The sequence below is a fragment of the Hyla sarda genome, unplaced genomic scaffold (genome assembly GCF_029499605.1).
Source record: "Hyla sarda isolate aHylSar1 unplaced genomic scaffold, aHylSar1.hap1 scaffold_66, whole genome shotgun sequence".
In the NCBI taxonomy this organism is placed as follows: domain Eukaryota; kingdom Metazoa; phylum Chordata; class Amphibia; order Anura; family Hylidae; genus Hyla; species Hyla sarda.
In genome coordinates, this window is record NW_026610675.1 from 510,820 (window position 1) to 538,589 (window position 27,770).

At 42.4% G+C, this 27,770-nt stretch overlaps 1 protein-coding gene across 1 annotated transcript in view; it reads right to left on the reverse strand.

Annotated features, from left to right (window-relative positions):
* Nucleotides 1-27,770, reverse strand: part of RRAS2 (RAS related 2) — a 63,633-nt gene that overhangs the window by 15,864 nt on the left and 19,999 nt on the right. Inside the window, exon 2 of the mRNA XM_056554296.1 lies at nt 1,598-1,685. Within this exon, the coding sequence (XP_056410271.1) occupies nt 1,598-1,685 (88 nt within the window). The remainder of the gene's footprint in view (nt 1-1,597; nt 1,686-27,770) is intronic.

The following is a 27,770-nucleotide window of genomic DNA, read 5'->3' on the forward strand; positions in this document are numbered from 1 at the left end:
AAAGGTGAAAAGCGTACGGGAAAAAGGGGCAAAGCGTACGGGAAAAAGGGGCAAAGCGTACGGGAAAAAGGGGCAAAGCGTACGGGAAAAAGGGGCAAAACGTACGGGAAAAGGGGCAAAACGTACGGGAAAAGGGGCAAAACGTACGGGAAAAGGGGCAAAACGTACGGGAAAAAGGCCAAAACGTACGGGAAAAGGGGCAAAACGTACGGGAAAAGGGGCGAAACGTACGGGAAAAAGTGCAAAACGTACGGGAAAAAGTGCAAAACGTACGGGAAAAGGGGCAAAACATACGGGAAAAGGGGCAAAACGTACGGGAAAAGGGCAAAACGTACGGGAAAAAGGGCAAAACGTACGGGAAAAAGGGGCAAAACGTACGGGAAAAAGGGGCAAAACGTACGGGAAAAAGGGGCAAAACGTACGGGAAAAAGGGCAAAACGTACGGGAAAAGGGGGCACAGCGTACGGGAAAAGGGGCAAAGCGTACGGGAAAAGGGGCAAAACGTACGGGAAAAGGGGCAAAGCGTACGGGAAAAGTGCAAAACGTACGGGAAAAGGGGCAAAACATACGGGAAAAGGGGCAAAACGTACGGGAAAAGGGCAAAACGTACGGGAAAAAGGGCAAAACTTACGGGAAAAAGGGCAAAACGTACGGGAAAAAGGGGCAAAACGTACGGGAAAAAGGGGCAAAACGTACGGGAAAAGGGGCAAAACGTACGGGAAAAGGGGCAAAACGTACGGGAAAAGGGGCAAAACGTACGGGAAAAAGGGGCAAAACGTACGGGAAAAAGGGGCAAAACGTACGGGAAAAAGGGGCAAAACGTACGGGAAAAGGGGGCACAGCGTACGGGAAAAGGGGCAAAGCGTACGGGAAAAGGGGCAAAGCGTACGGGAAAAAGGGGCAAAGCGTACGGGAAAAAGGGGCAAAACGTACGGGAAAAGGGGCAAAACGTACGGGAAAAAGGGCAAAACGTACGGGAAAAAGGGCAAAACGTACGGGAAAAAGGGCAAAACGTACGGGAAAAAGGGCAAAAGTACGGGAAAAAGGGCAAAACGTACGGGAAAAGGGGCAAAACGTACGGGGAAAAAGGGGCAAAACGTACGGGAAAAAGGGGCACAGCGTACGGGAAAAGGGGCAAAACGTACGGGAAAAGGGGCAAAACGTACGGGAAAAAAGGCGAAACGTACGGGAAAAGGGGAGAAACGTACGGGAAAAAGGGCAACACGTACGGGAAAAGGGGAGAAATGTAGGAAAGTTCCTGTGGGAAACCAAAATCCACAAAGAAGACGACTCCAGACTCCGTAAATCGCGGCCGTTGCGTCGACACAATCAGAATCCGGAGTAATAAGAATCTATTTGTGTCACTGATAACACAGGGGCCCCGTATAGGATTCAGGTGATTCTAATGCGGGGCCCCTCTTTCTCTTATCAGTGAGACACCAGGGGCCCAAAGTTATTTAACCCCTTGAAATCATTAGTTATTTAATACAATTTTTCATGTATTGTGATTTCCTGTTGACTAAATATAAGAAAATCCTGAATAAGACGCCTCCGGCCTTATAGACAGGTCACTGCGCATTAATATGGAGGCACTCACTGTCCAGGCGCGCCGCGCGCTCATCGATCACACATTGCTTGGTGTAGGAATCTTCAATGGTAGGGTCGTAGTCCGTCACGAAGTAAGACTGCAAGAAAAGAGGAGGAGAGCGTCACGCGGAGGAGAGGAGAGCGTCACGCGGAGGAGAGGAGAGCGTCACGCGGAGGAGAGGAGAGCGTCACGCGGAGGAGAGGAGAGCGTCACGCGGAGGAGAGGAGAGCGTCACACAGAGGAGAGGAGAGCGTCACACGGAGGAGAGGAGAGCGTCACGCGGAGGAGAGGAGAGCGTCACACAGAGGAGAGGAGAGCGTCACACAGAGGAGAGGAGAGCGTCACACAGAGGAGAGGAGAGCGTCACGCGGAGGAGAGCGTCACACGGAGGAGAGGAGAGCGTCACACAGAGGAGAGGAGAGCGTCACGCGGAGGAGAGGAGAGCGTCACGCGGAGGAGAGGAGAGCGTCACGCAGAGGAGAGGAGAGCGTCACGCAGAGGAGAGGAGAGCGTCACGCAGAGGAGAGCGTCACGCGGAGGAGAGGAGAGCGTCACGCGGAGGAGAGGAGAGCGTCACGCGGAGGAGAGGAGAGCGTCACGCGGAGGAGAGGAGAGCGTCACGCGGAGGAGAGGAGAGCGTCACGCGGAGGAGAGGAGAGCGTCACGCGGAGGAGAGGAGAGCGTCACGCGGAGGAGAGGAGAGCGTCACGCGGAGGAGAGGAGAGCGTCACGCGGAGGAGAGGAGAGCGTCACGCGGAGGAGAGGAGAGCGTCACGCGGAGGAGAGGAGAGCATCACGCGGAGGAGAGGAGAGCATCACGCGGAGGAGAGGAGAGCATCACGCGGAGGAGAGGAGAGCATCACGCGGAGGAGAGGAGAGCGCCACGCGGAGGAGAGGAGAGCGTCACGCGGAGGAGAGCGTCACACGGAGGAGAGGAGGAGAGCGTCACGCGGAGGAGAGCGTCACACGGAGGAGAGCGTCACACGGAGGAGAGCGTCACACGGAGGAGAGCGTCACACGGAGGAGAGCGTCACACGGAGGAGAGCGTCACACGGAGGAGAGCGTCACACGGAGGAGAGCGTCACACGGAGGAGAGCGTCACACGGAGGAGAGCGTCACACGGAGGAGAGCGTCACACGGAGGAGAGCGTCACACGGAGGAGAGGAGGAGAGCGTCACACGGAGGAGAGGAGGAGAGCGTCACACGGAGGAGAGGAGGAGAGCGTCACACGGAGGAGAGGAGGAGAGCGTCACGCGGAGGAGAGGAGGAGAGCGTCACGCGGAGGAGAGGAGGAGAGCGTCACGCGGAGGAGAGGAGGAGAGCGTCACGCGGAGGAGAGGAGGAGAGCGTCACGCGGAGGAGAGGAGGAGAGCGTCACGCGGAGGAGAGGAGGAGAGCGTCACGCGGAGGAGAGGAGGAGAGCGTCACACGGAGGAGAGGAGGAGAGCGTCACACGGAGGAGAGGAGGAGACGGTCACACGGAGGAGAGGAGGAGAGCGTCACGCGGAGGAGAGGAGGAGACGGTCACACGGAGGAGAGGAGGAGAGCGTCACGCGGAGGAGAGGAGGAGAGCGTCACGCGGAGGAGAGGAGGAGAGCGTCACGCGGAGGAGAGGAGGAGAGCGTCACGCGGAGGAGAGGAGGAGAGCGTCACGCGGAGGAGAGGAGGAGAGCGTCACGCGGAGGAGAGGAGGAGAGCGTCACACGGAGGAGAGGAGAGCGTCACACGGAGGAGAGGAGAGCGTCACACGGAGGAGAGCGTCACACGGAGGAGAGGAGAGCGTCACACAGAGGAGAGGAGAGCATCACACAGAGGAGAGGAGAGCATCACACAGAGGAGAGGAGAGCATCACACAGAGGAGAGGAGAGCATCACACAGAGGAGAGCGTCACACAGAGGAGAGGAGAGCGTCACACGGAGGAGAGGAGAGCGTCACGCGGAGGAGAGGAGAGCGTCACACGGAGGAGAGGAGAGCGTCACACGGAGGAGAGGAGAGCGTCACACAGAGGAGAGGAGAGCATCACACAGAGGAGAGGAGAGCATCACACAGAGGAGAGGAGAGCGTCACACAGAGGAGAGGAGAGCGTCACACAGAGGAGAGGAGAGCGTCACACAGAGGAGAGGAGAGCGTCACACAGAGGAGAGGAGAGCGTCACACAGAGGAGAGGAGGAGAGCGTCACGCGGAGGAGAGGAGGAGAGCGTCACACAGAGGAGAGGAGGAGAGCGTCACACAGAGGAGAGGAGGAGAGCGTCACACAGAGGAGAGGAGGAGAGCGTCAAACGGAGGAGAGCGTCACACGGAGGAGAGGAGGAGAGCGTCACACGGAGGAGAGCGTCACACGGAGGAGAGCGTCACACGGAGGAGAGCGTCACACGGAGGAGAGCGTCACACGGAGGAGAGCGTCACACGGAGGAGAGGAGGAGAGCGTCACGCGGAGGAGAGGAGGAGAGCATCACGCGGAGGAGAGGAGGAGAGCGTCACACAGAGGAGAGGAGGAGAGCGTCACACGGAGGAGAGCGTCACACGGAGGAGAGGAGGAGAGCGTCACACGGAGGAGAGCGTCACACGGAGGAGAGCGTCACACGGAGGAGAGGAGGAGAGCGTCACGCGGAGGAAAGGAGGAGAGCGTCACGCGGAGGAGAGGAGGAGAGCGTCACGCGGAGGAGAGCGTCACGCGGAGGAGAGGAGGAGAGCGTCACGCGGAGGAGAGGAGGAGAGCGTCACGCGGAGGAGAGGAGGAGAGCGTCACGCGGAGGAGAGGAAGAGAGCGTCACGCGGAGGAGAGGAGGAGAGCGTCACGCGGAGGAGAGGAGGAGAGCGTCACGCGGAGGAGAGGAGGAGAGCGTCACGCGGAGGAGAGGAGGAGAGCGTCACGCGGAGGAGAGGAGGAGAGCGTCACGCGGAGGAGAGGAGGAGAGCGTCACGCGGAGGAGAGGAGGAGAGCGTCACGCGGAGGAGAGGAGAGCGTCACGCGGAGGAGAGGAGAGCGTCACGCGGAGGAGAGGAGAGCGTCACGCGGAGGAGAGGAGAGCGTCACACGGAGGAGAGGAGAGCGTCACACGGAGGAGAGGAGAGCGTCACACAGAGGAGAGGAGAGCGTCACACAGAGGAGAGGAGAGCGTCACACAGAGGAGAGGAGAGCGTCACACAGAGGAGAGGAGAGCGTCACACAGAGGAGAGCGTCACACAGAGGAGAGGAGAGCGTCACACAGAGGAGAGGAGGAGAGCGTCACGCGGAGGAGAGGAGAGCGTCACACAGAGGAGAGGAGAGCATCACACAGAGGAGAGCGTCACACAGAGGAGAGGAGAGCGTCACACGGAGGAGAGGAGAGCGTCACGCGGAGGAGAGGAGAGCGTCACACGGAGGAGAGGAGAGCGTCACACAGAGGAGAGGAGAGCGTCACACAGAGGAGAGGAGGGCGTCACACAGAGGAGAGCGTCACACAGAGGAGAGGAGAGCGTCACACAGAGGAGAGGAGAGCGTCACACGGAGGAGAGGAGAGCGTCACACAGAGGAGAGGAGAGCGTCACACAGAGGAGAGGAGAGCGTCACACAGAGGAGAGGAGAGCGTCACACAGAGGAGAGGAGAGCGTCACACGGAGGAGAGATATAACTTATCAATACCCTGTAATTACCTCAAATGACCACCAGGTGTCACCAACAGTACATCCCTCACCTGCTGACACAATTATATACATGGGGGGGGATCACTAATCAGTTCAGCGCACTCCTGACTCTGCTGGATGTAAATGGGACAGGTGCACTTTAAGGCGTCACACCACAGAGCGCTCTAATGTCTCCGGACGTCTCCTAATGAATTTCACAATCAATCCGCAGAGTCTAGACGGAGACCAGCGCCAGAACAACACTTGTCTACAGAGAGCGGATCAGATTCAACATCACATGACCAAAAAATACATAAAGGAATAACAACCCCAAAATAACCGCCATCTGCTGAGTGACCCCAAAATACACCGAACGGACGGGATGATAGACGGCATCAGCGTTACTACATAGAATCTGCGGTATAATCCTGAAACACCTAAAAACCGCCATTATATAATAGATCAGTGTCTGTACCTAGATAATAACTACTATAATACTGCTCCCTATATACAAGAATATAACTACTATAATACTGCCTCCTATATACAAGAATATAACTACTATAATACTGCTCCTATATACAAGAATATAACTACTATAATACTGCTCCTATATACAAGAATATAACTACTATAATACTGCTCCTATATACAAGAATATAACTACTATAATACTGCTCCTATATACAAGAATATAACTACTATAATACTGCTCCCTATATACAAGAATATATCTACTATAATACTGCTCCTATATACAAGAATATAACTACTATAATACTGCTCCTATATACAAGAATATAACTACTATAATACTGCTCCCTATATACAAGAATATATCTACTATAATACTGCTCCTATATACAAGAATATAACTACTATAATACTGCTCCTATATACAAGAATATAACTACTATAATACTGCTCCTATATACAAGAATATAACTACTATAATACTGCTCCTATATACAAGAATATAACTACTATAATACTGCTCCTATATACAAGAATATAACTACTATAATACTGCTCCTATATATAAGAATATAACTACTATAATACTGCTCCTATATACAAGAATATAACTACTATAATACTGCTCCTATATACAAGAACATAACTACTATAATACTGCTCCTATATACAAGAATATAACTACTATAATACTGCTCCTATATACAAGAATATAACTACTATAATACTGCCCCCTATATACAAGAATATAACTACTATAATACTGCTCCTATATACAAGAACATAACTACTATAATACTGCTCCTATATACAAGAATATAACTACTATAATACTGCTCCTATATACAAGAATATAACTACTATAAAACTGCTCCTATATACAAGAACATAACTACTATAATACTGCTCCTATATACACAAGAATATAACTACTATAATACTGCTCCCTATATACAAGAATATAACTACTATAATACTGCCCCTATATACAAGAATATAACTACTATAATACTGCTTCTATATACAAGAATATAACTACTATAATACTGCTCCTATATACAAGAACATAACTACTATAATACTGCCCCCTATATACAAGAATATAACTACTATAATACTGCCTCCTATATACAAGAATATAACTACTATAATACTGCCCCCTATATACAAGAATATAACTACTATAATACTGCCTCCTATATACAAGAATATAACTACTATAATACTGCTCCTATATACAAGAATATAACTCCTATAATACTGCTCCTATATACAAGAATATAACTACTATAATACTGCTCCTATATACAAGAATATAACTACTATAATACTGCTCCTATATACAAGAATATAACTACTATAATACTGCTCCTATATACAAGAATATAACTACTATAATACTACTCCTATATACAAGAATATAACTACTATAATACTGCTCCTATATACAAGAATATAACTACTATAATACTGCTCCTATATACAAGAATATAACTACTATAATACTACTCCTATATACAAGAATATAACTACTATAATACTGCTCCTATATACAAGAATATCACTACTATAATACTGCTCCTATATACAAGAATATAACTACTATAATACTGCTCCTATATACAAGAATATAACTACTATAATGCTGCCCCCTATATACAAGAATATAACTACTATAATACTGCCCCCTATATACAAGAATATAACTACTATAATACTGCTCCTATATACAAGAATATAACTACTATAATACTGCTCCTATATACAAGAATATAACTACTATAATACTGCTCCTATATACAAGAATATAACTACTATAATACTGCTCCTATATACAAGAATATAATTACTATAATACTGCTCCTCTATACAAGAATATAACTCCTATAATACTGCTCCTATATACAAGAATATAACTACTATAATACTGCTCCTATATACAAGAATATAACTACTATAATACTGCTCCTATATACAAGAATATAACTACTATAATACTGCTCCTATATACAGGAATATAACTACTATAATACTGCTCCTATATACAAGAATATAACTACTATAATACTGCTCCTATATACAGGAATATAACTACTATAATACTGCTCCTATATACAAGAATATAACTACTATAATACTGCTCCCTATATACAAGAATATAACTACTATAATACTGCTCCTATATATAAGAATATAACTACTATAATACTGCTCCTATATACAAGAATATAACTACTATAATACTGCTCCTATATACAAGAATATAACTACTATAATACTGCTTCTATATACAAGAATATAACTACTATAATACTGCTCCTATATACAGGAATATAACTACTATAATACTGCTCCTATATACAAGAATATAACTACTATAATACTGCTCCTATATACAAGAATATAACTACTATAATACTGCTCCTATATACAACAATATAACTACTATAATACTGCTCCTATATACAAGAATATAACTATTATAATACTGCTCCCTATATACAAGAATATAACTACTATAATACTGCTCCTATATACAAGAATATAACTACTATAATACTGCTCCTATATACAACAATATAACTACTATAATACTGCTCCTATATACAAGAATATAACTACTATAATACTGCCCCCTATATACAAGAATATAACTACTATAATACTGCCCCCTATATACAAGAATATAATTACTATAATACTGTTCCTATATACAAGAATATAACTACTATAATACTGCTCCTATATACAAGAATATAACTACTATAATACTGCTCCTATATACAAGAATATAACTACTATAATACTGCCTCCTATATACAAGAATATAACTACTATAATACTGCTCCTATATACAAGAATATAACTACTATAATACTGCCTCCTATATACAAGAATATAACTACTATAATACTGCCTCCTAGCTGTGAGGTTGTGTGTCTGTAGTTCTCCTGATGTCTGGAGAAAGCCCAGGGCGGGGCCACCCTGGGCGGGGAAGCTCCCCAAGCAAGGCCCAGGCTTCTCGGCCTACACTGGAGGAAAACTCCCAGACTCTTTTTGATGGAGATGAAAATCCTAAAGTGGATGTTGTACACCAAAGTCCTCAGCATGGAAGCACTACAAGTGCAAGGATGGAAGATAAAGAAATGGATGTTTGTAAAGCAAAGAAAGAAGCAGCAGAAAGTGTTTGTGGGACACGTGTTATGATACAGTCGGCCGGCCAAGGCTCTCAGTGTGGGGAACAACCAAAAGGCTCCCAGAAAGTAAGTCCTGTAAGAGACAACAAGTCTGCTATTCAAGGCCATGTTGGTGCACAGGAGGTGAGGGGATCACATGTTGGTGCACAGGAGGTGAGGGGATCACATGTTGGTGCACAGGAGGTGAGGGGATCACATGTTGGTGCACAGGAGGTGAGGGGATCACATGGAGGTGCACAGGAGGTGAGGGGATCACATGTTGGTGCACAGGAGGTGAGGGGATCACATGTTGGTGCACAGGAGGTGAGGGGATCACATGTTGGTGCACAGGAGGTGAGGGGATCACATGTTGGTGCACAGGAGGTGAGGGGATCACATGTTGGTGCACAGGAGGTGAGGGGATCACATGGAGGTGCACAGGAGGTGAGGGGATCACATGGAGGTGCACAGGAGGTGAGGGGATCACATGGAGGTGCACAGGAGGTGAGGGGATCACATGTTGGTGCACAGGAGGTGAGGGGATCACATGGAGGTGCACAGGAGGTGAGGGGATCACATGTTGGTGCACAGGAGGTGAGGGGATCACATGTTGGTGCACAGGAGGTGAGGGGATCACATGTTGGTGCACAGGAGGTGAGGGGATCACATGGAGGTGCACAGGAGGTGAGGGGATCACATGGAGGTGCACAGGAGGTGAGGGGATCACATGGAGGTGCACAGGAGGTGAGGGGATCACATGGAGGTGCACAGGAGGTGAGGGGATCACATGTTGGTGCACAGGAGGTGAGGGGATCACATGGAGGTGCACAGGAGGTGAGGGGATCACATGTTGGTGCACAGGAGGTGAGGGGATCACATGTTGGTGCACAGGAGGTGAGGGGATCACATGTTGGTGCACAGGAGGTGAGGGGATCACATGGAGGTGCACAGGAGGTGAGGGGATCACATGGAGGTGCACAGGAGGTGAGGGGATCACAGGCAGCAGGTGTGCAGCTCCACTCTCCAGCACAGAGACAGAGGAGGACATCACTGGAGAGACAGACATTACAGGAGAACCTACAGCAACAAGAGGTGGTCTCCAGCATGGCCCGCTCAGGCCGCACCAGATCCCAGGCTGGAGGTAAGAGCCAAAATACTGCAGAGGGGTCTATGGGGGTGACACCTGGGAAATTTGTGGAGAAATCTCAAAGTGTCTGCAAAACTGTTCCTGCCCCGGACTCTGACCTGGCTTCAGCAGATACAAGCAGCCATGGCTCCGTATTCATCCAGCCCGAGAGTCTATCCAGACCCCACCAGCAGGGCAAAGAGACCACCCGGGCACCAGAGCTACAGCTGGCGGAGGAGATCCCAGCACTGGTGAGGAGGATGGAGGAGCTGAAGCATCAAAAACAAATGCTACAAATGCAGATTGACTGTATATACAAACTGAAGACAGCGAATCCACAATACAAGACAATGCATGACAACAAACTGTATACACTGAGCACAGAACTGGCCACCATAGTGAGCGAGATGGACTGTTTACTGGAGAGGATGGGACCACTGGCGGAATCCTATAGGAACCAGGAGCGCTTTTCCCAGTACCAGCTAAATTTTGATTCTGAGCCCAGATCAGATGTAATACCTGACATCACCGCAGAGGAGCCCCAGGAGGTGAAAAGACCCCTAATAAAACCCCCAAACTTCACCTTTAAGGATCAGCATAAGTTTGGAGAACAGCAACATCAGAGACCTGCAGCTGTTCCTAAACAAGAGCCTGCAATTCCGGTACCTGCAGAGGCACCACAAGTCCCAGAGGACCCAGTACATCAGGAGGACAGTGGACATTTGCCGGTGTATGAAGGTGATGGGGTGATGGAGCAGAGCTCTAATGTTGGGGCACGGACTGGGGGTGCGGACTGTGATAATGTTGGGGCACGGACTGGGGGTGCGGACTGTGATAATGTTGGGGCACGGACTGGGGGTGAGGACTGTGATAATGTTGGGGCACGGACTGGGGGTGCGGACTGTGATAATGTTGGGGCACGGACTGGGGGTGAGGACTGTGATAATGTTGGGGCACGGACTGGGGGTGAGGACTGTGATAATGTTGGGGCACGGACTGGGGGTGCGGACTGTGATAATGTTGGGGCACGGACTGGGGGTGAGGACTGTGATGATGTTGGGGCACGGACTGGGGGTGCGGACTGTGATAATGTTGGGGCACGGACTGGGGGTGAGGACTGTGATAATGTTGGGGCACGGACTGGGGGTGCGGACTGTGATAATGTTGGGGCACGGACTGGGGGTGCGGACTGTGATGTTCCTGAGGGGTTGGTGGCTGGAGGGGGTGCACAATCTGTGTGGGGTGTTGTGTCTGATAATGATATAGAGGTGGATGGGACAGGTGATGTTGTACACAATACTGTGCAGGATTTCCCCCCTTTACCCACAAGTACAGCAGCTGTGGCAGGGCCCCCTAGAGTAGACCCCAACCCTGTAAGACAGGACGCAGGTACCCGCCAGGTTCCTCCTAGAAATGCCTGGAGCCGTGGTGCTCCATCTTTCACCTCCAGCACCAATTACACTGGCCAGGCATTTAAAAGGAGGAACGTGGTGAGATTTCGGCACAGAGGTGCCAAGGAGGACCTTCCGGATAGGAGGTTTGTGGTGAGGGAGCTCCTGTGCCATCAGATGGGGTTTGTGCCAGCGGACATCTTGGCAGTAATAAACCTACCAGATAGACAGGGCTATGATGTCAGCTTTAAGCTCATGTCTAATCTGGATCGGTTCTGGTCCAACTTCCCCAGGTTCAGAGACGCAGAGGGATGGAGTAAATTCAGTTTTATTCCCATATCCAAGCCAGATACCGTCATCATAAACATCATCTTCTGGAATGAATCTGTTCCTCCCCAGGACATTGTGGTGTGGCTCCGCAGACATTGTGACCTGGTGTCTGATCTCACCAAGAACAGAGATGATGACGGTATCTGGACTGGAGGGTGGAAGGTCCTGGTGAAGCTGCGCCAACATGGGAACATCACCCAACTCCTTCTTTATTGGGAGGGAAAAGGGTGTTTGCTTCTACCCCGGTCAGCCCAGAAAGTGCTTTAAATGTGGTAAACCTGGGCATCTGGCTAACACCTGTACAGTGGTAAAATGTAACCTGTGTGGTGAGACTGGTCACCTAAGTGCCGACTGTCACAACATCAGATGTAATCTATGTGGTGAGATCGGTCACCCTCACCGGGACTGTCCCAATGCCTGGCACAACATCTGCCGGGAGCTTCCTGATGAGGACCTTGTGGCGGGGGCAGAGGCTGTAGAGGAGGAGGCTTTGTTATCAGACCCTATACTGACCAGACAGGAGGTTCAGCCAGATGTGAGTAACACTGCACCAACACCTCAGCAGTCAGAGAGCACACAGGGGGACATGGAGGTTGTGCCACAAGACCAGCAGCAGCCGGGGGTATCCTCTTCTGTGTCTGAGGGGAATAGGATGCAGCAAAATAAGAGGAGGAAAAAAGACAAGTCCTCCCGCAGGCCTGAGGGGGAGAACAGCTCCGGCCAAAGTGTGAAGAAAAGGGCTGACAACAGGGCAGGAGTGATGGTCGTGTCCAACAGGTACGAGGTCCTGTCAGAGTCCGAGGGAGATCTGGACACTGAATTGAAAAGAATAGAGGATGACTGTGATGGTGACACCAGGGACCAACCCCCAATAAAAAAGAGACCCCCGAGTGTAAAACCTCAGGTAGAGTCAGACATGGAGACAGGTGGTGGCCAGCGGGACTCAGATTCTGACTTGTGATGATGGGGATCAGGTCTCTGCTCTTCTTTCTTATCATGGCGGGGTTTACTTTAAGGGTAACTTCTAATAATGTGAACAGTATTAAAGTGAGGAGGACACGGCACATAGTCTATGACTATCTTAGGGATCTGGACACAGATGTCATCTTCATACAGGAGACACGCCTGACTTCTTCGGGGTATTTACGTGAGGCTGAGAGGGAATGGACGCCTGGGCCTTCTTTCTGGTCACTGGCTGTGGAGCCTTATGCCGGGGTGGCCATACTGTTTACCACCAGGAATGTGACTGTACATAGGATGACAGAGGTCATTATGGGAAGGTGTCTGATCCTGGAGGTCACTATCCATGGTAGAAGACTCCGGCTAATAAATATCTATGGCCCACAGACAGTGACCGAAAGGATCCAGCTATTTAATGAGGTAAAACCATATCTATTCACATCTGTTCCTGTTATAATGGCCGGGGATTTTAACGTCACTAGGACATCAAGTGACAGGTCCTCAGGCAGAGCGGTGACCAGGGACTCCAAGGTCCTAAATAACATCATATTGCAGGCCGGTCTGAGTGATGTCTTCACACAGGGTGGAAGAAAACCAAAACTCACATACACATGTTCTGACAGGAGCAGTAGAATAGATATGGCGTTTGTGGGTCCTGAAGAATTTATTAGTGATAGGACTGAGAGAACTGTCCCTTATTCGGATCACATGGCCTTAGCTTTCTGCCTTGGTGTCAGTAAGTGCCCAGATATTGGAAGGGGTCTTTGGAAGCTTAATTCCAGTATCTTGGAGGATGTCTATGTCCAGAAATGTGTTCATTCCTTTATGCAGAGCCAGCTAGAGCGGGTGGACTTCTATGATGATATGGCCGCCTGGTGGGAGGATGTCAAGGATGAGATCAGAACCCTCTTAAAGAGACTGTCAGTTATAAAGGGGAAGAGTAAGTATGGCCAGTATCTCAAGCTGCGCAAAGAATTGGAGTCACTGTATTCGGCGGGTGGGGACCAACAAAGGATAGACCGGCTGAAATCTGAGATAAGGCAGTATCAGTACAGCAGGTATACCTCCCTGGTTCTTGAACGGGATTATGGGTCCTTAGGGTCTCCTGATCCTTTTGAGAATTGCCGGGAGCGGGTGGCAAATAAATCTGTCACCGGTCTCACTGACTCCCAGGGTGTTTTGCAGGAATCTCGGGAGGGTATCCTGGGGGTGGTGAGATCGTACTATGCTGACTTGTTTCAGAGGAAGGTTTTGGATAGAGACAAGATGACCCAATTCTTGGAGACAACTCCGCTCCCTGATACTAATGATTTGGACTTTTCTCCTTTGACAGCAGAATTGACGGTGGCGGAGGTCAAAGAGGCCATTGATAAGTTACATCTGAAGAAGGCACCAGGTCCAGATGGGATAACAGCAGAATTCTATAAGACATTCAGAGACCTCTTGGCTCCAATCCTCGTGGATGTTTATACAAATTGTCTAGAAAGTCACCTGATGCCTCCATCCATGAGAGTGTCCTCGCTGATTCTGCTGTCTAAAGGTAAAGAGCCGAGTGACATCAAGAACTGGAGGCCGATTGCCCTCTTGAATGTCGACAGGAAGATTCTGGCAAAAATCCTGTTTTCTAGGTTAGTTTGTCTGTCCCCGGCACAGTTGGCAGGCTGTCAGTATGGCACAGTAAAAGGGCGGAACATCTCTGGGGCAGTGATCTCCATAAGGGAGATGTTTGAGAGATGTAAAGCCCTGAGGTGTGGGAGATATGTTGTCAGTCTTGACCAGGCTAAAGCCTTTGACAGAGTAGATCACGAGTATCTATGGGCCACTTTGTCAAAGTACGGTATTCCGGGACAATTCATCGATTGGCTGAAGACTTTGTATTGTGAGGCCGAGAGCTTTCCTCTGATCAATGGTTGGCAGGGTGACACCTTCAGGGTTGAGGCGGGGGTGAGACAAGGTTGCCCACTGAGTCCGCTGCTGTATGTATTTGCCTTAGACCCATTTCTGAGGTCACTGCAGGAGTGTGGTTTTCAGGGGGTGCCGGTCCCCCACTGCCTGCCCCTGAGTGTTGTTGCCTATGCGGATGATGTGACTGTAGTGATATCTGAGCCTCGTGAGGTGGAGATGTTGTCTGCGGCCATCAGAAGTTACTCGGAGGCCTCAGGGTCTCTGGTCAACCTTGAGAAGAGTCAAGCTCTCTGGATCTCAGATACTGATCCAGATTTTGATCTGACCCAATTTGTGAGAGCCTCCACCTATATTAAAATCCTAGGGGTCAAATTCGGGAGGGATGATAACGCCAAACTTAATTGGGAAGAGAAGTTGGAAGCCGGAAATGCAAAGGTTCAGCGATGGAAGAACTGGAGGCTGACCTATAGAGAAAGGGTTAAAATGTTGAAGACTTACCTGGTCCCCGTCTTCTTGTATGTCTCTGTCGTTTTTCCTTTGCCAGAATCTTTCTCCGCTCGGCTCTTTAGTCTGTTCTTCCAAATGTTTTGGGGGAACAGGTTGAACCCAATAAAAAGAGGGATCACCTACCTACAGAGGAGAGAGGGTGGGTTGGATATGCTGAATCCAAGGGTGTTCTTTGACTCCATGTTTCTAAAAGTAAATTTTGGTTGCCTGGACTCAAACAACAGCTCCCTGTGGGCGAATAGTATCAGGGACTGGATATTGCCTTTTGCAGAGTCTTGGGTGCGAGGCGGCAGTCTCAAGAGGGGGAGATGGACGCGTGACTACCTCCCCCCGTATCTGGAATACGGGCTCAGATGTCTGAAGAGATGGCGCATTGAGAAGTCTTATATAGAGAGTAAGACCCGTAAGGACCTTTATGTCAGGGTTTGTAGGACCTTTTTCTTTTTACAACCAGCACTAAGGGACTGTACATCCGTCATCTTACGGGACAGTCTGAGGCTTCTAAACAGTGTGAGGCTCCCGAACAAATTCCATGACATCGCCTGGCTGTCCTTACACGGGAAACTGTTCGTAAGAGGGAATTTAAAATACCTGAGTCTGTCTGATCGGAAGTGTCCCCTGGGGTGTCAGGAGGAGGAGACCATGACACATTTTATATCGGAGTGCTGGGGAGGGCGACACATATGGCAGACGATATCCAACAAGCTAAGAATCCAAAGACTACAGACCTTAAAATACCCAGAAATAATTTACGGTGTAACATCTAGTGTGAGTGACATTGACAGGGAAACGTTATATATCATCATATCTGTCATAAAATACTACCATTGGCACACCAGGACCCGAGTCTCCATGTATAATGAACCCTTCCATGATAGGAGAGCAGTAGACCTGATCATGTCAGAGCTGAGGTGGATCAAGTGTTTGGAGATCAGGAAGGATGAGAAAAATCTATCATTATGGAGGAACGTACATATAGAATAATATTCACCTTCATGATGCTTTTGTGTTGTTCATTTATTTACTTTTCTTCTCATATAAAAGCAATGGGCTTTTTCTAAGTTAACATTGTTTCTTTTGTAATGGAAGTGTATGATTTTTAATATTTGATATTGTTTTGATAATTTTTGGTCGAGTGTACTGTAATATTTATGTTTGTTTTTTACTAATAAAAATTGCCTCCTATATACAAGAATATAACTACTATAATACTGCCCCTATATACAAGAATATAACTACTATAATACTGCTCCTATATACAAGAATATAACTACTATAATACTGCCCCTATATACAAGAATATAACTACTATAATACTGCTCCTATATACAAGAATATAACTACTATAATACTGTCTCCTATATACAAGAATATAACTACTATAATACTGCTCCTATATACAAGAATATAACTACTATTATACTGCTCCTATATACAAGAATATAACTACTATAATACTGCTCCTATATACAAGAATATAACTACTATAATACTGCTCCTATATACAAGAATATATCTACTATAATACTGCTCCTATATACAAGAATATAACTACTATAATACTTCCCCCTGTATACAAGAATATAACTACTATTATACTGCTCCTATATACAAGAATATAACTACTGTAATACTGCTCCTATATACAAGAATATAACTACTATAATACTGCTCCTATATACAAGAATATAACTACTGTAATACTGCTCCTATATACAAGAATATAACTACTATAATACTGCTCCTATATACAAGAATATAACTACTATAATACTGCTCCTATATACAAGAATATAACTACTATAATACTGCTCCTATATACAAGAATATAACTACTATTATACTGCTCCTATATACAAGAATATAACTACTATAATACTGCTCCTATATACAAGAATATAACTACTATTATACTGCTCCTATATACAAGAATATAACTACTGTAATACTGCTCCTATATACAAGAATATAACTACTGTAATACTGCTCCTATATACAAGAATATAACTACTGTAATACTGCTCCTATATACAAGAATATAACTACTGTAATACTGCTCCTATATACAAGAATATAACTACTATAATACTGCTCCTATATACAATATAACTACTATAATACTGCTCCTATATACAAGAATATAACTACTATAATACTGCTCCTATATACAAGAATATAACTACTATAATACTGCTCCTATATACAAGAATATAACTACTATAATACTGCTCCTATATACAAGAATATATCTACTATAATACTGCTCCTATATACAAGAATATAACTACTATAATACTGCTCCTATATACAAGAATATAACTACTATAATACTGCTCCTATATACAAGAATATAACTAATATAATACTGCCTCCTATATACAAGAATATAACTACTATAATACTTCCCCCTATACACAAGAACATAACTACTATAATACTGCTCCTATATACAAGAATATAACTACTATAATACTGCTCCTATATACAAGAATATAACTACTATAATACTTCCCCCTATACACAAGAACATAACTACTATAATACTGCTCCTATATACAAGAATATAACTACTATAATACTGCTCCTATATACAAGAATATAACTACTATAATACTGCTCCTATATACAAGAATATAACTACTATAATACTGCTCCTATATACAAGAATATAACTACTATAATACTGCTCCTATATACAAGAATATAACTACTATAATACTGCACCTATATACGAGAATATAACTACTATAATACTGCCCCCTATATACAAGAATATAACTACTATAATACTGCTCCTATATACAAGAATATAACTACTATAATACTTCTCCTATATACAAGAATATAACTACTATAATACTGCCCCTATATACAAGAATATAATAGTAGTTATATTCTTCTATATAGGAGCAGGATTATAGTAGTTATATTCTTCTATATAGGAGCAGTATTATAGTAGTTATATTGTATATAGGAGCAGTATTATAGTAGTTATATTCTTGTATATAGGAGCAGTATTATAGTAGTTATATTCTTGTATATAGGGGGCAGTATTATAGTAGTTATATTCTTGTATATAGGAGCAGTATTATAGTAGTTATATTCTTGTATATAGGAGCAGTATTATAGTAGTTATATTCTTGTATGTAGGAGCAGTATTATAGTAGTTATATTCTTGTATATAGGAGCAGTATTATAGTAGTTATATTCTTGTATGTAGGAGCAGTATTATATTAGTAATCCTGCTCCTATATACAAGAATATAACTACTATAATACTGCTCCTATATACAAGAATATATCTACTATAATACTGCTCCTATTTACAAGAATATAATTACTATAATACTACTCCTATATACAAGAATATAACTACTATAATACTACTCCTATATACAGGAATATAACTACTATAATACTGCTCCTATATACAAGAATATATCTACTATAATACTGCTCTTATATACTAGAATATAACTACTATAATACTGCCTCCTATATACTAGAATATAACTACTATAATACTGCCTCCTATATCCAAGAATATAACTACTATAATACTGCCTCCTCTTTACAAGAATATAACTACTATAATACTGTTCCCTATATACAAGAATATAACTACTATAATACTGCTCCTATATACAAGAATATAACTACTATAATACTGCTCCTATATACAAGAATATAACTACTATAATACTGCTCCTATATACAAGAATATAACTACTATAATACTGTCTCCTATATACAAGAATATAACTACTATAATACTGCTCCTATATACAAGAATATAACTACTATAATACTGCCCCTATATACAAGAATATAACTACTATAATATTGCTCCTATATACAAGAATATAACTACTATAATACTGCCCCTATATACAAGAATATAATAGTAGTTATATTCTTCTATATAGGAGCAGGATTATAGTAGTTATATTGTATATAGGAGCAGTATTATAGTAGTTATATTCTTGTATATAGGAGGCAGTATTATAGTAGATATATTCTTGTATATAGGAGCAGTATTATAGTAGTTATATTCTTGTATGTAGGAGCAGTATTATATTAGTAATCCTGCTCCTATATACAAGAATATAACTACTATAATACTGCTCCTATATACAAGAATATATCTACTATAATACTGCTCCTATTTACAAGAATATAATTACTATAATACTACTACTATATACAAGAATATAACTACTATAATACTGCTCCTATATACAAGAACATAACTACTATAATACTACTCCTATATACAGGAATATAACTACTATAATACTGCTCCTATATACAAGAATATAACTACTATAATACTGCTCCTATATACAAGAATATAACTACTATAATACTGCTCCTATATACAAGAATATAACTACTATAATACTGCTCCCTATGTACAAGAATATAACTACTATAATACTGTCTCCTATATACAAGAATATAACTACTATAATACTACTCCTATATACAAGAATATAACTACTATAATACTGCTCCTATAGACAAGAATATAACTACTATAATACTGCTCCTATATACAAGAATATATCTACTATAATACTGCCTCCTATATACTAGAATATAACTACTATAATACTGCCTCCTATATACTAGAATATAACTACTATAATACTGCCTCCTATATCCAAGAATATAACTACTATAATACTGCCTCCTCTTTACAAGAATATAACTACTATAATACTGCTCCCTATATACAAGAATATAACTACTATAATACTGCTCCTATATACAAGAATATAACTACTATAATACTGCTCCTATATACAAGAATATAACTACTATAATACTGCTCCTATATACAAGAATATAACTACTATAATACTGCCTCCTACATACAAGAATATAACTACTATAATACTGCTCCTATATACAAGAATATAACTACTATAATACTGCTCCTATATACAAGAATGTAACTACTATAATACTGCTCCTATATACAAGAATATAACTACTATAATACTGCTCCTATATACAAGAATATAACTACTATAATACTGCCCCCCTATATACAAGAATATAACTACTATAATACTGCTCCTATATACAAGAATATAACTACTATAATACTGCTCCTATATACAAGAATATAACTACTATAATACTGCTCCTATATACAAGAATATAACTACTATAATACTGCTCCTATATACAAGAATATAACTACTATAATACTCTCCAGTCTGTCCTGTACATAGTAGGACCCTAATAGAGAGGTGACAGCTGCAGACCCTCCATAGACTCTTACAGGCATTCCAGGTATGTGGAAGAGACACAGTGAAACGTGAGCGGGGCCGGAGCGTGCACAATATAATACCGTCATCTCTATACAGGGAAAGAGAAGGAACAGCCTTCTAAAGAGTAAGACATAATAAACAGCAGATTGTGAGTGCAGCTCTGGTGGATAAAACATGATGTAACAGCAGAATAGTGAGTGCAACTCTGCAGCATGAGACAGGATGTAACAGCAGAATAGTGAGTGCAGCTCTGGAGGATAAGACCTGATGTAACAGCAGAATAGTGAGTGCAGCTCTGGAGGATAAGACATGATGTAACAGCAGAATAGTGAGTGCAGCTCTGGAGGATAAGACATGATGTAACAGTATAATAGTGAGTGCAGCTCTGGAAGATAAGACATGATGTAACAGCAGAATAGTGAGTGCTGCTCTGGAGGATAAGACATGATGTAACAGCAGAATAGTGAGTGCAGCTCTGGGGGATAAGACATGATGTAACAGCAGAATAGTGAGTGCAGCTCTGGGGGATAAGACATGATGTAACAGCAGAATAGTGAGTGCAACTCTGGAGGATAAGACAGGATGTAACAGCAGAATAGTGAGTGCAGCTCTGGAGGATAAGACATGATGTAACAGCAGAATAGTGAGTGGGGGGGAGGGGGGGGGAGTGAACAACTCATATCATATATTGTCATCTATATGAGAACCACAACCAGATTACGGTGTAACATCAACAGGGGACTATAATATACAGGGGCAGGAGCGCACAGGAGGTTGTAATATAGAGCTCCAGCACTGATATAACCTCTATATATTACATCATATGTGATGATATCAGCCGCTCCTCTTATAACGCTCCAGTATTGATATAATCTCTATATATTACATCATATGTGATATCAGCCGCTCCTCTTATAACGCTCCAGTACTGATATAATCTCTATATATTACATCATATGTGTCTGATATCAGCCGCTCCTCTTATAACGCTCCAGCACTGATATAACCTCTATATATTACATCATATGTGATGATATCAGCCGCTCCTCTTATAACGCTCCAGTATTGATATAATCTCTATATATTACATCATATGTGATATCAGCCGCTCCTCTTATAACGCTCCAGTACTGATATAATCTCTATATATTACATCATATGTGATGATATCAGCCGCTCCTCTTATAACGCTCCAGTATTGATATAATCTCTATATATTACATCATATGTGATATCAGCCGCTCCTCTTATAACGCTCCAGTACTGATATAATCTCTATATATTACATCATATGTGTCTGATATCAGCCGCTCCTCTTATAACGCTCCAGCACTGATATAACCTCTATATATTACATCATATGTGATGATATCAGCCGCTCCTCTTATAACGCTCCAGTATTGATATAATCTCTATATATTACATCATATGTGATATCAGCCGCTCCTCTTATAACGCTCCAGTACTGATATAATCTCTATATATTACATCATATGTGATGATATCAGCCGCTCCTCTTATAACGCTCCAGTACTGATATAATCTCTATATATTACATCATATGTGATATCAGCCGCTCCTCTTATAACGCTCCAGTACTGATATAATCTCTATATATTACATCATATGTGATGATATCAGCCGCTCCTCTTATAACGCTCCAGTACTGATATAACCTCTATATATTACATCATATGTGATGATATCAGCCGCTCCTCTTATAACGCTCCAGTACTGATATCACCTCTATATATTACATCATATGTGATATCAGCCGCTCCTCTTATAACGCTCCAGCACTGATATAACCTCTATATATTACATCATATGTGATATCAGCCGCTCCTCTTATAACGCTCCAGTACTGATATCACCTCTATATATTACATCATATGTGATATCAGCCGCTCCTCTTATAACGCTCCAGTACTGATATAACCTCTATATATTACATCATATGTGATGATATCAGCCGCTCCTCTTATAACGCTCCAGTACTGATATAACCTCTATATATTACATCATATGTGATATCAGCCGCTCCTCTTATAACGCTCCAGTACTGATATAATCTATATATTACATCATATGTGATGATATCAGCCGCTCCTCTTATAACGCTCCAGTACTGATATAATCTATATATATTACATCATATGTGATATCAGCCGCTCCTCTTATAACGCTCCAGTACTGATATAATCTCTATATATTACATCATATGTGATATCATCCGCTCCTCTTATAACGCTCCAGTACTGATATAACCTCTATATATTACATCATATGTGATGATATCAGCCGCTCCTCTTATAACGCTCCAGTACTGATATAACCTCTATATATTACATCATATGTGATGATATCAGCCGCTCCTCTTATAACGCTCCAGTACTGATATAACCTCTATATATTACATCATATGTGATGATATCAGCCGCTCCTCTTATAACGCTCCAGTACTGATATAATCTCTATATATTACATCATATGTGATGATATCAGCCGCTCCTCTTATAACGCTCCAGTACTGATATAATCTCTATATATTACATCATATGTGATGATATCAGCCGCTCCTCTTATAACGCTCCAGTACTGATATAACCTCTATATATTACATCATATGTGATGATATCAGCCGCTCCTCTTATAACGCTCCAGTACTGATATAATCTCTATATATTACATCATATGTGACTGATATCAGCCGCTCCTCTTATAACGCTCCAGTACTGATATAACCTCTATATATTACATCATATGTGATATCAGCCGCTCCTCTTATAACGCTCCAGTACTGATATAACCTCTATATATTACATCATATGTGATATCATCCGCTCCTCTTATAATGCTCCAGTACTGATATAACCTCTATATATTACATCATATGTGATATCATCCGCTCCTCTTATAACGCTCCAGTACTGATATAATCTCTATATATTACATCATATGTGATGATATCAGCCGCTCCTCTTATAACGCTCCAGTACTGATATAACCTCTATATATTACATCATATGTGACTGATATCATCCGCTCCTCTTATAACGCTCCAGTACTGATATAATCTCTATATATTACATCATGTGACTGATATCATCCGCTCCTCTTATAACGCTCCAGTACTGATATAATCTCTATATATTACATCATATGTGATATCATCCGCTCCTCTTATAACGCTCCAGTAGTGATATAATCTCTATATATTACATCATATGTGACTGATATCATCCGCTCCTCTTATAACGCTCCAGTACTGATATAATCTCTATATATTACATCATATGTGATATCAGCCGCTCCTCTTACAACGCTCCAGTACTGATATAATCTCTATATATTACATCATATGTGATGATATCAGCCGCTCCTCTTATAACGCTCCAGTACTGATATAATCTCTATATATTACATCATATGTGACTGATATCAGCCGCTCCTCTTATAACGCTCCAGTACTGATATAATCTCTATATATTACATCATATGTGATGATATCAGCCGCTCCTCTTATAACGCTCCAGTACTGATATAATCTCTATATATTACATCATATGTGATGATATCATCCGCTCCTCTTATAACGCTCCAGTACTGATATAACCTCTATATATTACATCATATGTGATGATATCAGCCGCTCCTCTTATAACGCTCCAGTACTGATATAATCTCTATATATTACATCATATGTGACTGATATCAGCCGCTCCTCTTATAACGCTCCAGTACTGATATAATCTCTATATATTACATCATATGTGATGATATCATCCGCTCCTCTTATAACGCTCCAGTACTGATATAACCTCTATATATTACATCATATGTGATGATATCAGCCGCTCCTCTTATAACGCTCCAGTACTGATATAATCTCTATATATTACATCATATGTGTCTGATATCAGCCGCTCCTCTTATAACGCTCCAGTACTGATATAATCTCTATATATTACATCATATGTGATGATATCATCCGCTCCTCTTATAACGCTCCAGTACTGATATAATCTCTATATATTACATCATATGTGATATCAGCCGCTCCTCTTATAACGCTCCAGTACTGATATAATCTCTATATATTACATCATATGTGACTGATATCAGCCGCTCCTCTTATAACGCTCCAGTACTGATATCACCTCTATATATTACATCATATGTGATGATATCAGCCGCTCCTCTTATAATGCTCCAGTACTGATATAACCTCTATATATTACATCATATGTGATATCAGCCGCTCCTCTTATAACGCTCCAGTACTGATATAATCTCTATATATTACATCATATGTGATGATATCAGCCGCTCCTCTTATAATGCTCCAGTACTGATATAATCTCTATATATTACATCATATGTGATATCAGCCGCTCCTCTTATAACGCTCCAGTACTGATATAACCTCTATATATTACATCATATGTGACTGATATCAGCCGCTCCTCTTATAACACTCCAGTACTGATATAACCTCTATATATTACATCATATGTGACTGATATCAGCCGCTCCTCTTATAACGCTCCAGTACTGATATAACCTCTATATATTACATCATATGTGACTGATATCAGCCGCTCCTCTTATAACACTCCAGTACTGATATAACCTCTATATATTACATCATATGTGACTGATATCAGCCGCTCCTCTTATAACGCTCCAGTACTGATATAACCTCTATATATTACATCATATGTGATGAGATCAGCCGCTCCTCTTATAACACTCCAGTACTGATATAATCTCTATATATTACATCATATGTGATGATATCAGCCGCTCCTCTTATAACACTCCAGTACTGATATATAACCTCTATATATTACATCATATGTGATGATATCAGCCGCTCCTCTTATAACGCTCCAGTACTGATATAATCTCTATATATTACATCATATGTGATGATATCAGCCGCTCCTCTTATAACGCTCCAGTACTGATATAATCTCTATATATTACATCATATGTGATATCAGCCGCTCCTCTTATAACGCTCCAGTACTGATATAATCTCTATATATTACATTATATGTGATATCAGCCGCTCCTCTTATAACGCTCCAGTACTGATATAACCTCTATATATTACATCATATGTGATGATATCAGCCGCTCCTCTTATAACGCTCCAGTACTGATATAACCTCTATATATTACATCATATGTGATGATATCAGCCGCTCCTCTTATAACGCTCCAGTACTGATATAATCTCTATATATTACATCATATGTGATATCAGCCGCTCCTCTTATAACGCTCCAGTACGCATATAACCTCTATATATTACATCATATGTGATATCAGCCGCTCCTCTTATAACGCTCCAGTACTGATATAACCTCTATATATTGCATCATATGTGATGATATCAGCCGCTCCTCTTATAACGCTCCAGTACTGATATAACCTCTATATATTACATCATATGTGATATCAGCCGCTCCTCTTATAACGCTCCAGTACTGATATAACCTCTATATATTACATCATATGTGATATCAGCCGCTCCTCTTATAACGCTCCAGTACTGATATAACTTCTATATATTACATCATATGTGATATCAGCCGCTCCTCTTATAACGCTCCAGTACTGATATAACCTCTATATATTACATCATATGTGATGATATCAGCCGCTCCTCTTATAACGCTCCAGTACTGATATAACCTCTATATATTACATCATATGTGAGGATATCAGCCGCTCCTCTTATAACGCTCCAGTACTGATATAACCTCTATATATTACATCATATGTGATATCAGCCGCTCCTCTTATAACGCTCCAGTACTGATATAATCTCTATATATTACATCATATGTGATGATATCAGCCGCTCCTCTTATAACACTCCAGTACTGATATAACCTCTATATATTACATCATATGTGATATCAGCCGCTCCTCTTATAACGCTCCAGTACTGATATAACCTCTATATATTACATCATATGTGATGATATCAGCCGCTCCTCTTATAACGCTCCAGTATTGATATAATCTCTATATATTACATCATATGTGATATCAGCCGCTCCTCTTATAACGCTCCAGTACTGATATAATCTCTATATATTACATCATATGTGTCTGATATCAGCCGCTCCTCTTATAACGCTCCAGCACTGATATAACCTCTATATATTACATCATATGTGATGATATCAGCCGCTCCTCTTATAACGCTCCAGTATTGATATAATCTCTATATATTACATCATATGTGATATCAGCCGCTCCTCTTATAACGCTCCAGTACTGATATAATCTCTATATATTACATCATATGTGATGATATCAGCCGCTCCTCTTATAACGCTCCAGTATTGATATAATCTCTATATATTACATCATATGTGATATCAGCCGCTCCTCTTATAACGCTCCAGTACTGATATAATCTCTATATATTACATCATATGTGATGATATCAGCCGCTCCTCTTATAACGCTCCAGTACTGATATAATCTCTATATATTACATCATATGTGATATCAGCCGCTCCTCTTATAACGCTCCAGTACTGATATAATCTCTATATATTACATCATATGTGATGATATCAGCCGCTCCTCTTATAACGCTCCAGTACTGATATAACCTCTATATATTACATCATATGTGATGATATCAGCCGCTCCTCTTATAACGCTCCAGTACTGATATCACCTCTATATATTACATCATATGTGATATCAGCCGCTCCTCTTATAACGCTCCAGCACTGATATAACCTCTATATATTACATCATATGTGATATCAGCCGCTCCTCTTATAACGCTCCAGTACTGATATCACCTCTATATATTACATCATATGTGATATCAGCCGCTCCTCTTATAACGCTCCAGTACTGATATAACCTCTATATATTACATCATATGTGATGATATCAGCCGCTCCTCTTATAACGCTCCAGTACTGATATAACCTCTATATATTACATCATATGTGATATCATCCGCTCCTCTTATAACGCTCCAGTACTGATATAATCTATATATATTACATCATATGTGATATCAGCCGCTCCTCTTATAACGCTCCAGTACTGATATAATCTCTATATATTACATCATATGTGATATCATCCGCTCCTCTTATAACGCTCCAGTACTGATATAACCTCTATATATTACATCATATGTGATGATATCAGCCGCTCCTCTTATAACGCTCCAGTACTGATATAACCTCTATATATTACATCATATGTGATGATATCAGCCGCTCCTCTTATAACGCTCCAGTACTGATATAACCTCTATATATTACATCATATGTGATGATATCAGCCGCTCCTCTTATAACGCTCCAGTACTGATATAATCTCTATATATTACATCATATGTGATGATATCAGATGCTCCTCTTATAACGCTCCAGTACT